This window comes from Prionailurus bengalensis, chromosome X (assembly GCF_016509475.1).
Source record: "Prionailurus bengalensis isolate Pbe53 chromosome X, Fcat_Pben_1.1_paternal_pri, whole genome shotgun sequence".
NCBI lineage: Eukaryota > Metazoa > Chordata > Mammalia > Carnivora > Felidae > Prionailurus > Prionailurus bengalensis.
This window is the reverse complement of record NC_057361.1, coordinates 113,183,670-113,196,632: the sequence shown is the minus strand read 5'-3', so window position 1 is coordinate 113,196,632 and position 12,963 is coordinate 113,183,670. Positions and strand designations below refer to the sequence as shown.

Below are 12,963 nucleotides of genomic sequence, written 5' to 3'. Positions count from 1 at the left end.
TGCATTTTTCTCTGATCTTTGAAATCCCCTGACAAAACTTGTGCTCAGCTTCATTCAAATGGATATCATTTGTCTTTGTTTTAATGAGGAGCGGTTTCTTCCTGTAGCTCTTCAGAAGAATATTTTAGAACTGCATAGATGCTCTCCAGGCTTTAGTGATGGGAAATTTGAAGTAGGAAAACATCGTGCTGTTCATAATGTGGTACATGACTAAATCCATGATTGTACAACTGGCATGCTGAGTGTGGTCTGCATAGATGAGGCCTTTGAAAGCGGTTTCCTAAGAGAATGAACAAAAACATTCTGCCTATATGTTTTCTTTTTATTTCTTATTTTAATGTATATAGCAGGTTAATCTGGTGGGGCTTAACCTTGGCTCAAATCACCAGAAATACCACATGAAAGAAAATATTTGTTTTTAATTTGGAATCTTAGTTTGGACAGGATATGAGTGGTCATCTAAGCCATCTCAGTTCTCTGGAGTTAAATGAACACCCAGGGCAAATACTTTAGTGGCCATTCTCTTACACTCACATAATCTTTTGTTATTAGCATAGGTTATGTTATTTTTAAGAGAAGGAGATATATTACCTTTTTCTTTCTTGCGTATAATGTGGAAAAGTTAAATATTTGCTTGGCTCTTACACCTTGAAAATGTATTTGGAATATTTCAGCCAACAAAGAAACACAACTGCTTGAAAAAGAAAGGAAGTCCAGGATCCAGTATGAAAAACTGATGGAAGAAAAACAACGAAAGCTGAAAGAACAGAAAGAAAAGGATGAACAGCGGAGAATATCCGCAGAAGAAAAAAGGAAACAAAAATTACAGGAGGAAAGGGTATGTATTTTTGTAGCCTGTTAATCAGATGACACACTGTGTTGCCCAGCACCGGACCACTTTTTTCTTAGCCCTTCTGCCTTTACTGCCCCCTCCCCTGCCAAAGGAACCATCTCCAGTTCTCGCTGCTTCCCTTCAGTGGTAGAGCCTCTTGTCCCTGTCGTGTCAGACCCCTGAGTTTAGAACCACTAGCTGATGTAAAAGAGGAGCCTTGCAGGCCCGGGAAGAGAGCCCTTCCACTCTCCCTGACTGACCCTTCCTTCCACTGAGACTCTGGAATTTGTCCTGATAGGCTCCCCATCGTACTTCTCATGGCGGCTCCTCTGACTGCTTGAGTGCAGGCCAGTCAGAGGGGAGCACACTTCCCATCCGGCCTCCCCTGTCTTTTCTCCTGTGTGCCCCCCCCTTCCTCATCACGTGTCCCCTGCAGTCCCGCTCTTTCCCCTGCCATTCTGTAGTCCTGCTGCTCTCTTTACCTTTCTGGACTCTTGGTGTCTGGCACCCTGTGGGTATGAGTCACTGCCTTAGTAATGCCCTCTATTTCCCCTTCTGTCGCACTTCAGTCAATTTGTCTTTTATTGTCCGTACTTGGGCATCTGGCTACCTGTCTTGTTCTGCCTGATTCTCTCTGACATCAGATTTTTCTCCTGGAGGGTCACTCCACTGCTTTACTCTGAGGATCCTTCACTTCTTGTGAATCTGGCATGTTCTCTGGGAAACCATTCTTTTTCTTGCTGGCATTTCTCTCTTTTTATTCCAGTGATTCTCAAGTGTCCCTAAATCTTAGTCTGTCTTCTGGTTCTCCATCTGACCTTTTTCTGCCTGAGGTGCTTCACTTTTCTTTCCTCTTTCTTTGTCTTAGCTTTTCTCTCTTTTTCTCTCCCTGTCTTTGGGCTTTCTGCCTATTCTCTCAATATGTGTGTTTTTATCTCCCCCTCTTTTCTTCTGTTGCCCTAATTTAAAGTTTTCTTTTTCTGTCCTTCCTTTTTGGTTCCATTTGTCCCCATGAGGCTTCTTCTCTGTGGTGCTCATTTTCCCTCCTTGTGAAGCACAAGGTTGCTCTCACATGCCTCAGCCCCTGCCCCATCTGTGGACCTTCCTTATTCTGGGACTGTTCCCGTGCCATTTCTTCCCCATCCATGGTCCACTCACTACCACTTCTCTGTCTTCTGAACTGTTTTCTGTGGTTGTTTATGCTCTTTTTTCCATATTCCAGAGTATTTGATGAATTCTCCTTCAGAATTTCTATCACTCTCCATCTTCCTCTGTGAAAGAGCTCCTTAATTTGCTTCTGTGGTAAAGAAAAGGAAGGACAGGGATAGATTTGAGCTAAGAGACTGAAAGAAGGTAGAATAGAAAACTGCAGAGTGGGGGAGGGTCCCTGGAGGAGAGAGACTCCCAGGGACTTAGAGAAAAAAAGATCATCTTAGAGAAAGAGGAACCTCAGAGAGATCCCAGAGAAAAGAGAATGTAACATAATGGCACTGCAGAGGGGGAGGGAGCCAGAGCTGTGGCAGGAGGAAACAGGAGGAAGGACCAGGAGAAAAGGGACAAAAGAGAATCAACCTCACAAAACTAGTTGGGGGCTGGGTGGCCAGGCAGTTCCCGTGAACAGAGCAAGAAGGAACCCTTGGATACTGTGAGCAGCCTGCAGGTAGAAAAAGAGAATAATTCCTTAGAGCAGGGAGAAAACCCAGACTCCATGGTGCTGAGGAGGGGTAAGTGTGGACAGACATAGGAGCCAGGACAGGAGCTTAAGTAGGAGCCACAGATGCAACTGGAACCTGAAAGCACAGAGAGCTAGTGCATTTGGAAGCAGGGGATAGAATTCTCAACAATCAGTGATGTTTGAATAATACAAGACAGATTATGGTTTTTAGTGTTTATTACACTTTCTGGGTTTCTGGTAATTTGAGGCAATTTTCTGTTACAAAATATCATTTTAAAATATTGCCACTAGATACATTTCATTTTAAGAATTGCAGTTGCTTTTCTCCTCAGGGGATATGGGTGAGTCTGCATTTTCCTAGTATGTTGGTCTTTTCCCTCAGAGAAACGGTGGGGGCATTATAAGAATGATGTTGCTATGAAACGGTTGTTGTCAGGGAATAATACAAAGCCTCCTGGCCCTGCAGTTGATTTGTTTACCTGAGTACAGTCCATGGTTTGTTACAGCACAAAATTATCTGAGAAAGGAAAACCATGCATGGCTGTGGGGTTGTTTTGTCACAGTGTGGTGTTTACATTTGAAAAGCTGTTCTCCTGAGCAGCTCGATTACAGTTGAGGTCAAGGGGCACCTGGCTGGCTCAGTCATAAGAGCATGAGCTCCACATTGGGTGTAGAGATTACTCAAATAAAGAAAAATAAAGTTGAGGTCCAGACAAACACCTTGATTATCTTTTTTTAACTTTATTGAGGGATGCCTGGGTGGCTCAGTCAGTTAAGCATCCGACTCTTGATTTTGGCTCAGGTCATGATCTCAAGGTTTGTGAGTTCAAGCACCACGTCAGGCTCCGTGCTGACAGTGCGGAGCCTGCTTGGGATCCTCTCCCTCTCTCTCTGCCTCTCCCTTGCTCTCTCTCTCAAAATAAATACACTTAAAAAAAAAACTATTGATTAACAGTAGAACTGAAGATCTTAGAAATGTGGGTATTATAGATGACTCTGGCATAGATTTCACTTATATGTATATTAGTTGATTTTTTTTCTGCCTCATTCTACAAAGAATTTAAGGTTATATATATATATTTTAAATTAAGTTTATTTATTTTGAGAGAGTGTGTGTGTATGCACGAGTCGGGGCAGGGGGCCGGCGGGGGGAGAGAATCCTAACCAGGCTCTGGTTTGCCAGCACAGAAGCCAACGTGGGGCTCAGTCCCAGGGACTGTGAGATCATGACCTGAGCCCACATCAAGAGTTGGACGCTTAACCGACTAAGCCACCTAGGTGCCCCTCCCAATATTTTTAACTTTTACCTGATGTCCCCTAAAATTTTGCTTGATACAAAAATTTGGTGATGGGATGGTTTTATAATACACAAAAAATTGTTGGTGTTTATTTTAAATAGGAGAGATTCAAAGCCGTTGTTTACCGTACACTGGAACGGAGCAACCGTGTTGATCATCGTCAAAAAAGATGGTCGTGGGAAGGCTCTACAACCGTGAACCCTGAGACTAAAAATGGTAATTAATACAGCTGTTAAACTTGAAGTTCAGGTTCATATTTGGATATTGGCTATTGCTACAAGGTGGCTTTACAACAAGATTTTGAACTTTGTATCCCAAATGAAAATACTGCCATGTACTCTTTGGTGTGCACAATAAATTTATATTGTAAGATTGCAAAAGAAATTTCATTATCGTTTTATCCATTATATCTAAAATCTTACCACTTAAATTTGTTATCTCTGGAAAAATGATTAATAATAAAGCTTTATACAATTTTATCCAATGCATATTTTAAAAGTAAATTGCCCCATTTACTATTGAGGGTACTGTACATTTTCCTAAAAATGGGCATAATTTTAGTTTCATAAAACTTAAATCTCTATCATGTATAAGGAATGACCATGAATATTGTGCACCTAATTAATGCACGTCTATACTCGATAGAACTACATCATGAACTCACTTTGTTTCAGCTAATGATGCTTCTTTTAAGTACAGTAAATATTATATCTTTTCTCAGCTAATAAACGTTCTGTATCTACTGAAAAACTTGAACAAGAGATTTCCGGTTTACACAAACAAATGCCTATGTCATCTGCAGGTGTTCAGAATTCTGTTGCCAAGAGTAAGTAGTTATTTCACGTGTTCCACAGAATTTTAAACCAATGAAATCAATTCTTTATGTATTTTTTTACAGTGCCACTTATCCTTTAGACTGTAGAACATTTAAATTTATTTCAGAAGAGCACCACCTTGTTTTACAGTAGATAGCGATGGTCATTACAGTTTTGGATTTTCATCAGTATTAATCCTTATTTCATGATTTACATATGAATTGTCAGATGGCTTTGTTGGTCTCAGGTAGCCCAAACTACAACATATTTTGACTAAAAGACATTGCCGGTAAGTGGCACAATAATTTGTTATAAAAGTAATTCATATTCTGCCAAACCAGTAAATGAAATTGTTTTTCCTAGAGAGTAGCTAAACTAGTTATTCATTTTCCATTAAGTTTCATGAATATCACCTCGTGTAAGGACAATGTTAGCATATATACTCCAACAGACAGGTTGATCTGCTTCACATATATTTGTTATGCATGACAACCTTGTAAACTTGACAGGCAAGTATAATTACCTTCCTGGTTTTATAATTAATACCCCAGGAAATTCAGTGCTTTTCACTCTATCATGCTTGTTTATGGTTTATATTTTGGTCTTTTGATAGATGGATCATGATGTTGAAAATTGTACATTTTAATAATAAGTTCATGTTTTCCTCCAAAGCAAATAAAGTGATACCCATGTTTAAGGGGAGAAGCATTGCTAAGCTCCACTTTACAACTCTTCGCAGTGCTAAGGTGGTGTTCTTTAAAAGAAAACAAAGTTATCTAGTATGACTACTTCAAATACCTTTTGCTTCTCGTGTTTTTCTTTTAAAAAAATCTTACCTGAGTGTGTATCAGTGACCATTTCTGGCTTGTTGCACATGGTGCTCCTCACTGATAATTGAAATGGATTAGGCAGCCATACCCATCAATCAAAAAAAAATCCTTTCCAGTGACAGAAACAGAAGTGACTTTGGCAGGAAAAAGACATGGCAAACATATTACATCTTCCCACTTTTGTGCCTTATGAATTTAAAAAATGCCTAATTATGGTCTGAATTCAAAAATCTTTCTTTTGTTTTATTAGATACCTTGATCTATTTTTGAGCAATGCTATAAAATTCCAGTACAGCAAAAAGATTCTGGATCTCATTAAAGTATAATTAATTGTAGCAGTAGTTAACCTAGTGGAAAAGATTTCCATTTTTATCCAGATATTACAGTTTTTAAATGTTGAAAAGGATTTTTGTTTTGGTCATACTTACATTATGTTATTTATACTTTTAGGACTCCTAATTTCTAACCACGAGCTTGAGACGTCTTTTGTTGTTTGTCAGTCTGTGGTTATCATATTTTCTCTCATAATGGTCTAACAAAAGTTGATCCACTTAACACCCTAACTGTTGATAGGCTTTCCCAGAGCACTTGTGTGTAGCCTGGGTTCATTCGTAGATTAACGTGGGAAGGTTTTCTCTAGTACCTTCCTCGTCATATACTAAATTTATTATTCCTTAGTTCAATCATTGCAGTGTCATATACTTTTATTTTAATATATCTTAATTGTTTCACAAGCATTGACTCTGTTTTACTATCTAATTGCTCTGAGGAGTTAGCAAATATTTCTTCCACAGACACGTATGCCATTTTTTAAAAATTTTTTTTTAACGTTTATTTATTTTTGAGACAGAGACAGAGCATGAACGGGGGAGGGTCAGAGAGAGAGGGAGACACAGAATCTGAAACAGGCTCCAGGCTCTGAGCAGTCAACACAGAGCCCGACACGGGGCTCGAACTCACGGACCGTGAGATCATGACCTGAGCCGAAGTCGGACGCTCAACCGACTGAGCCACCCAGGCGCCCCACGTATGCCATTTTTAATATGTGCAAACACTAGTATGCTTTCATTAATAGGTTTACTTGATGTATCAATGAGACTTGTAATGAGGAGGAACAGGTGATGACTTTCAAGGTAATAATTAGTTAAATCGCACTGAAGGAGCAATTCCAAGTAACTTTTTAGATGATTTCTTTACTAGTTTTTAATACAAGAAGGTGTGTGTAGAAGATACTTTTGTGAAATAACTTACTTAAAGGTACAGTATATTGCACACTCTGAGATGATGAATGTTGTGATTAATGATGCCAGGGAAAATAAACCCAGTATTGGCGGTGGCTTACCTTTGTAAAATCTCTTCAGATTGGAATGAAATCTGTTTGATCCAGAGAGATGAACATTTCAAACTCAAATTAAGTTCATACTGTAATAACCTGTAATGTTTTAAATAGCCCTGTTTTAAAGCTTGGCTGACTCAAATTGTCTGTTTTTCTTCTGCCACTTGCTGACTCAGTAACTGTTCACACTATCTTGTCATTTCTTGCGATATGATGGTAAAGGATATGTGATTTAATCACACGATTGAATCGATTATACCTCTGGATCGTGCTGTTCAGTTACATTACCAGTTCACGGATTTTCAAATGATGCTACGTTGTCAATATGTACAGGTCCCCGATTTAGTTTACAGGTTCCCAAAAGAGAAGTTATTCTTAAAATTTTTTAAATGTTTATTTCTGAGAGAGAGACAGAGCACCAACAGGGGAGGGGCAGAGAGAGAGGGAGACCCAGAATCCGAAGCAGGCTCCAGGCTCTGAGCTGTCAGCACAGAGCCCCATGCGGGGCTTGAACCCACAAACCGTGAGATCATGACCTGAGCCAAAACCAAGAGTCAGATGGTTAACTGACTGAGCGACCCAGGAAACCCAAGAAGTTATTCTTTAAACAGACATTCCTCAGTATTCTGAGCCAGAACATTTCAAGTGAAATGGAAAAGTGTCTACACAAAGCATGTTTTTCATTAGGTTGCTAAAATCGCGACATCTATGCCAAATGTTAACGATCATTTTTAAAAAGTTTAAAGCCATAATCGTTATAACTAAAGTATACATTACTTTAGTAACAGATGTCATGGATTGTGTCTAAAATTTAAAATGAATGTTTCTAATTTGGGAATATTGATCTTGTCAGGTAGTATTAGACATTTTCCTCTTAATTTTTACTGTTTTTTTTTTTCTAAATACTTTTATTTCAGATAACTTAGAGTAAATTAGTTTTAAGGTTGGGATGTAGAATCTCTACATAAGATTTGAAATTTAAATAAATTCTTATAAGCAAGAGTAAAGAAGATAAAAAATGTTTGAAAAGAGGAGTTGACTCCTAAAATAACACAGTTAAATAATTTACAAAAAATAATTTTCCTTTGCCCTTGATCTCCAGAAACAACAGAAAAGAGAAGTTCGTCTTTGAATAGAAGATCTAACAAACTGCAGTCACCTATGGAAACAGAAAAAGTAGAAGAAAAACCAGGTGGTTAGTTATTTTGTTTTTAATTTTTTTTTAATATTTATTTCTGAGAGAGAGAGAGAGAGACAGAGCACGAGGAGGGAAGGGGCAGAGACAGAGAGACAGAATCCGAAGCAGGCTCCAGGCTCTGAGCTGTCAGCACAGAGCCCGACGTGAGGCTTGAACTCACCAACCACGAGATCATGACCTGAGCCGAAGTCAGACACTTAACCGACTGAGCCACCCAGGTGCTCCCAAGTACCAGTCTTAAATAGTGGCTTAAAAGAGATCTGTTTATGTCAACATTTTGTTGCTTGAGAAGTTGTTCCTAAAACTGGAAGCCAAAATATCCCTTAACATTTGGCTGAAGCCAAGAGTCTGTCTTTAAATGAAATATGTAATTCTGCCATCATTTGAGCAGGAGGTCTGTAATGAAGCTGAGAGACTAGATTGCAGAGTGTTGGTGTAGGTATAGATTTGTGTCGGAGGACTTGATGCTCTTCAAATACTTCATGAGTTTGCGTTTAGAAGTTCTAAGTATTGGCCATAATTTGAACTTAAAAGCTTTGTTCTGTTGCTTCATGGCATTACTCACATCTAACCTTTGTACATGTTTGAACTGCTGATTATTATACAAAAAAATTCATACTTATTACTGAAGTACTTCTTTATTTAAAGTTTCTTTCTAATACCTTTCCTCTCCTTTTCTCTGTCAAACACAATTGTTGCTTTTTGTTTCTACCAAACCATTCACTTACAGAATGCTCTCCAGTTTGTTGATTAGGGTCAAATCCCATTATAACAAATGCCATTGTCACAGGGATATTTATGAACATAAAAATTTATTGGAGCAAGATATTTAGAAGATGCACTTTTAACAGAAGAATTCAGTCAGTCCCTTGGAGCTTTTGGCAATGAATCTGACCAGAGTCGGGTTGTCAGTGGCAGATATGTGTAGGAATCCATGTCAAAGGCGTTTTGCGTGATAGACATATGCGAGCTCCTCTGCAGAGACTCCATATGTTGGCTAGGACTCTGTTAAGTATGCTACCTAGATTTCTCCACTGGGGTTATTATGTATCCTGGGGGCCTTTGGTTCCTTACTCAGTGCTCTCTTCCCCAGCAAGGCAGTCTCTGGTGGCAGTGTTCATTCCCGTTCTGGATGTATTGCTCTCGTTGCCTCTACTTCCAGGCTGGGCAAGTTCTCATTTGCAGCAGTTCGCATTGCTCTTTGTTGCTTTGCATTTATTTGTGAGACCTCAACTATGTCTGTTCTCCTCATTCAGCTCGTCACCAGCATACCAGTCTTCGGGAGAATAATTTAATCAGCCGCCTGCTGGTCCCAACAAAAGCTTCAATAGCCAGGAGCAAAAGTGCTGCTTCATTGTTGGTCCCTGGAAAAGAAACCCCAGGTAATAGGCATAGGGCAGAAAGCCTGAAAGTGTTAGTATTTGCACTTAAAAAGCAGGTTGTATCATTTAATTGGTTGCAGTAAGGCATAAAAATAATTTGAATCAGTGGTTTCCAAATGACTGATTTTACCCAACAGTTTTATATTGCATGTTTATTTTATGCCTTCTAGCCTGGTAGATTAGTTATCTGGGTAATGGGTAATTTATAGGATGAGATAGGTAATTATGGTGGTTGTTACACTTTTACATGATTTTTTAAAAGATTTTTTAAAGTAATCTTTACACCCAACATAGGGGGCTCGAACTTAGAACCCCGAGGTCGAGGGTGGCATGCTCTTCCAACTGAGCCAGCCAGGCACCCCTAAGTTTTTAAAAGCTCTATGGGTTTCTCAACCTGTGCTTAAATGTGTCACAGCACTGTAAGAAGTACTGGGTGTTAAAAGTATCTGGAAACTTACAATATAGAGGGAGAAAGTTTTCTACCTCACCCAACTTTTTTTCCTAAAATATGGAAGAGTAACACTGATCTGCTCTTTAGCTTTTAATTAAGGACATAAAGATTGTTAGTAAAGTAAGAACAGTCTTCAGGCTTAGGTGGATTTTCTCACTTGCAGGTCACGTAAAGTGTCAGACATGCCTGTGGAGGGTAAAATGCACTGTTCCCATCATTCTTTTCTTTCTTTTTTCCTCCACTTTTTTTCCCCAGAATTTACCCCAGCACCTTTGTTTTTGTCTTCTGTTGTTATTCATATGATTAGTAAAATAAATCAGAATGCTGTCACAGACTTTCTGGTAGTGCAGCTTTAGTTCTTTTGGTTCCAATTTCTGAATTTGTTTATGCCTCATTATAGGATGTCAGATTATTTTCTGCCACTCTCCCTCCAGTCTACTGTAAGATATTTCTTTTATTGCTTTTATTTTTGTTTAATATTTTACTTCCATTGAAAATGCAGTATCTTATCTTAAATTTCTATAGCTAATAGAAATCTAGTTATTACATTTAATATATTTTCTTAGTGCAAACTGTCAATGTTAAATCATGTGACTGTTTAGGTATATACAATATGTAAATATAATACTTTTTCCACCAAAATGAGGGCCTAAAAACATTTAACTTAGTCACATTTTTTATTCATGAGTCGTCAGTCTTTGGTAATTTGTTCTATTTTGGTTATTTGATGAGATCATGTAAAAGTTTACAGAGGAAGTGACAGATTTACCAAGTCTTAAGAAAGCTATCACCAAATACTTTTTAAAAAACAGTTACTTTTCGGGGTGCGGGCGCCTGGGCAGCTCAGTTGGTTGAAGCATCTGACTCTTGATTTCAGCTCAGGTCATCATCTCACGGTTTGTAATTTTGAGCCCCGCTTGGGATTCTCTCTCTTTCCCTCTCTCTGCCCCTTCCCTGCTCATGCTCTCTCTCTCTCTCTCTCTGTCTGAAAATAAATAAATAAAACTAAAAAGTTTAAAAACAATATTTACTTTATTAATCAAGCAATGCATATTTAGTGTAGAGAAAATTTTAAATATAATTTACTATTATCCCAATAGCCCACTCATGACGGAATATTTGTTTATATATTTTCTTCACAAGATAGGGTTATAATCTGCTTTTGTTTAATCTGGATATATATCCTTTTCTGTGTCCAGAAATTGTATATTAATACTCTGAATGACTGTCAGTATTATCTAAATTTCCTGTTGAATATTCGGATTATAGTTCTCATTGTTTCAATATTATCAATAATGCTATAATAAGTAACCCTTATTGCATACATTTTCATATCTGATTTTTTTTCTTAAGGATAGACCTAGAAGTGAAATTGTGGCAACAAAGACTATGAACTTTGTAATGGCTTTTGATACATTATTGCCCCAATCCCCCCTACCAGGAACATGTGCAAATCCACGACCTCACCAGCAGTGTGGGGCTGCCTCTTTCCCAACGTTGCTATTACCACTTTCCACCTTCTTTGCTGGTACCGAGTATTACCATTTTTATCCATTTATTAGGCAGAAAATATTTAGATTGTGAAATCTGGAAGAGACCTTGAAAATCCAGCCCGTTCTGATTAATGTGTTATTATAGTTTTTATTATGGGTGAGAAAATGCTCTTTTTATATTATATTCCAAAATAGCCATATATAGAATTTCTTGCATAATCACTTGTAATCGTAAGATCCCTGGCCCTGGTTAAGTTGTTTTAGATTACTTTTAAAAAGTGTTGAACATCTTATAATGTTTTATGAAAATCACTCAACCGTAGTATGATTAAATGAGAAATGGCAGGGAGCCTGGGTGGCTCAGTCAGTTAAGCATCCTACTCTTGATTTCGGTTCAGGTCGTGATCTCACGGTTCGTGGGTTCCAGCATCGCGTCTGACTCCACGCTAACAGCATGGAGCCTGCTTGGGTTTCTCTCTCTCTGGCCCTCCCTTGCTCACGCGCATGCTCTCACTCTTGCTCTCGCTCTCAAACTTAAAAAAAAAAAAAAAGATAAATAGCTTATTGCAAACATCAACTTGGGAGACGCGTCTTCTTCATCTATAGTAGACTGTTGCTTTCACGACGCCTCTTGATGGTGGCACTTCTGAAGTACCAACTTTGTGATACTTTTGTCCTGTGTCTGTGATCCATTTCACTAAATGCTTCTGTGTTGGGCATAATCCCTGCAGTTTCCTAATAAACACGGTCTCTCTTCTCTCTTCCTGTTCTTCTACTGTTAACGAGGTGTGTTTCTGCCTTGTTGTCAGGTTGCTAAGTGTAGAGAATTTCATTCTGTCCTCATTCACCCATAGGCAACCGCTATCCTGTACTACAGTATGTGACCACGCCCCTGCGTGGCCATAGCAGTGATGAATTGAAGAATACCATAGTGCTTCGCAAGTCAGCAATGGCTGTGCCTCCCCAGGAGAAAGTGGGAGCACTCCCCAAGGCGAAGGTGGAAGCGCCCCCCAAGGCGAGCACGAGCATGGAAGTGGCCTCCAATGTGAATGTGGGAGCGATCCCCAAGGTGAGTGTGGAAGAGGACCCCGAGGCGAACATGGAGGCGGCCCCCGAGGTGAATGAAGCAACCCCCCAGGCAAGCATGGAAGGGTCCCCTGAAGGGAGTGTGGAAGCATCAGTTCAAGCAGGTGCGGAAGCACTCCCTGATAGCGTGGAAACATCCCCGGAAGTGAGCGTGGACATATCCCTCGAGGTGAGCGTGGACCCATCCCCCGAGGTGAGCATGGACTCGTCTCTTGAGATGAGCACGGATGTGTCCCCTGATGGGAGCATGCAAGTGTCATCTGAAGCAAGTGTGGAGGCATCTACCAAGGCTGGTATGGCAGCGTCCCCCAAGGCTAGTGTGGAAACGCTCCCCGAAGAGAGTGTGGAAGCATCCCCCGAGGCCTTCCTGGAGGTGAGCGTGGAAACATCTTCCAAGGTGAAAGTGAGAGATTTTCCACAGGTTTATTAAGTGCCTTTTATTGCCCAATTTTCTGTTAAAATCTGTGTATTTAGTTGTGTAGGTCATGATAGGTCAAGTTTCACAACATAAGCAAGTTCTTAGATAGTATTCTGCAATAAAATCAGTTATATAGGATAAGCCACTTT

At 39.5% G+C, this 12,963-nt stretch overlaps 1 protein-coding gene across 8 annotated transcripts in view; it reads left to right on the top strand.

The window, feature by feature from the left end:
* MAP7D3 (MAP7 domain containing 3) overlaps positions 1-12,963 on the top strand; it is a 58,029-nt gene that overhangs the window by 32,051 nt on the left and 13,015 nt on the right. For 6 of the 8 annotated variants that reach the window (XM_043570470.1, XM_043570468.1, XM_043570471.1 and 3 more), the window contains 6 exons: positions 675-838; positions 3,907-4,021; positions 4,527-4,631; positions 7,889-7,981; positions 9,241-9,366; positions 12,165-12,769. In XM_043570470.1, coding sequence (XP_043426405.1) covers positions 675-838; positions 3,907-4,021; positions 4,527-4,631; positions 7,889-7,981; positions 9,241-9,366; positions 12,165-12,769 — 1,208 coding nt within the window. The remainder of the gene's footprint in view (positions 1-674; positions 839-3,906; positions 4,022-4,526; positions 4,632-7,888; positions 7,982-9,240; positions 9,367-12,164; positions 12,770-12,963) is intronic. The other 2 variants (XM_043570469.1, XM_043570467.1) reach the window with 1 other exon arrangement.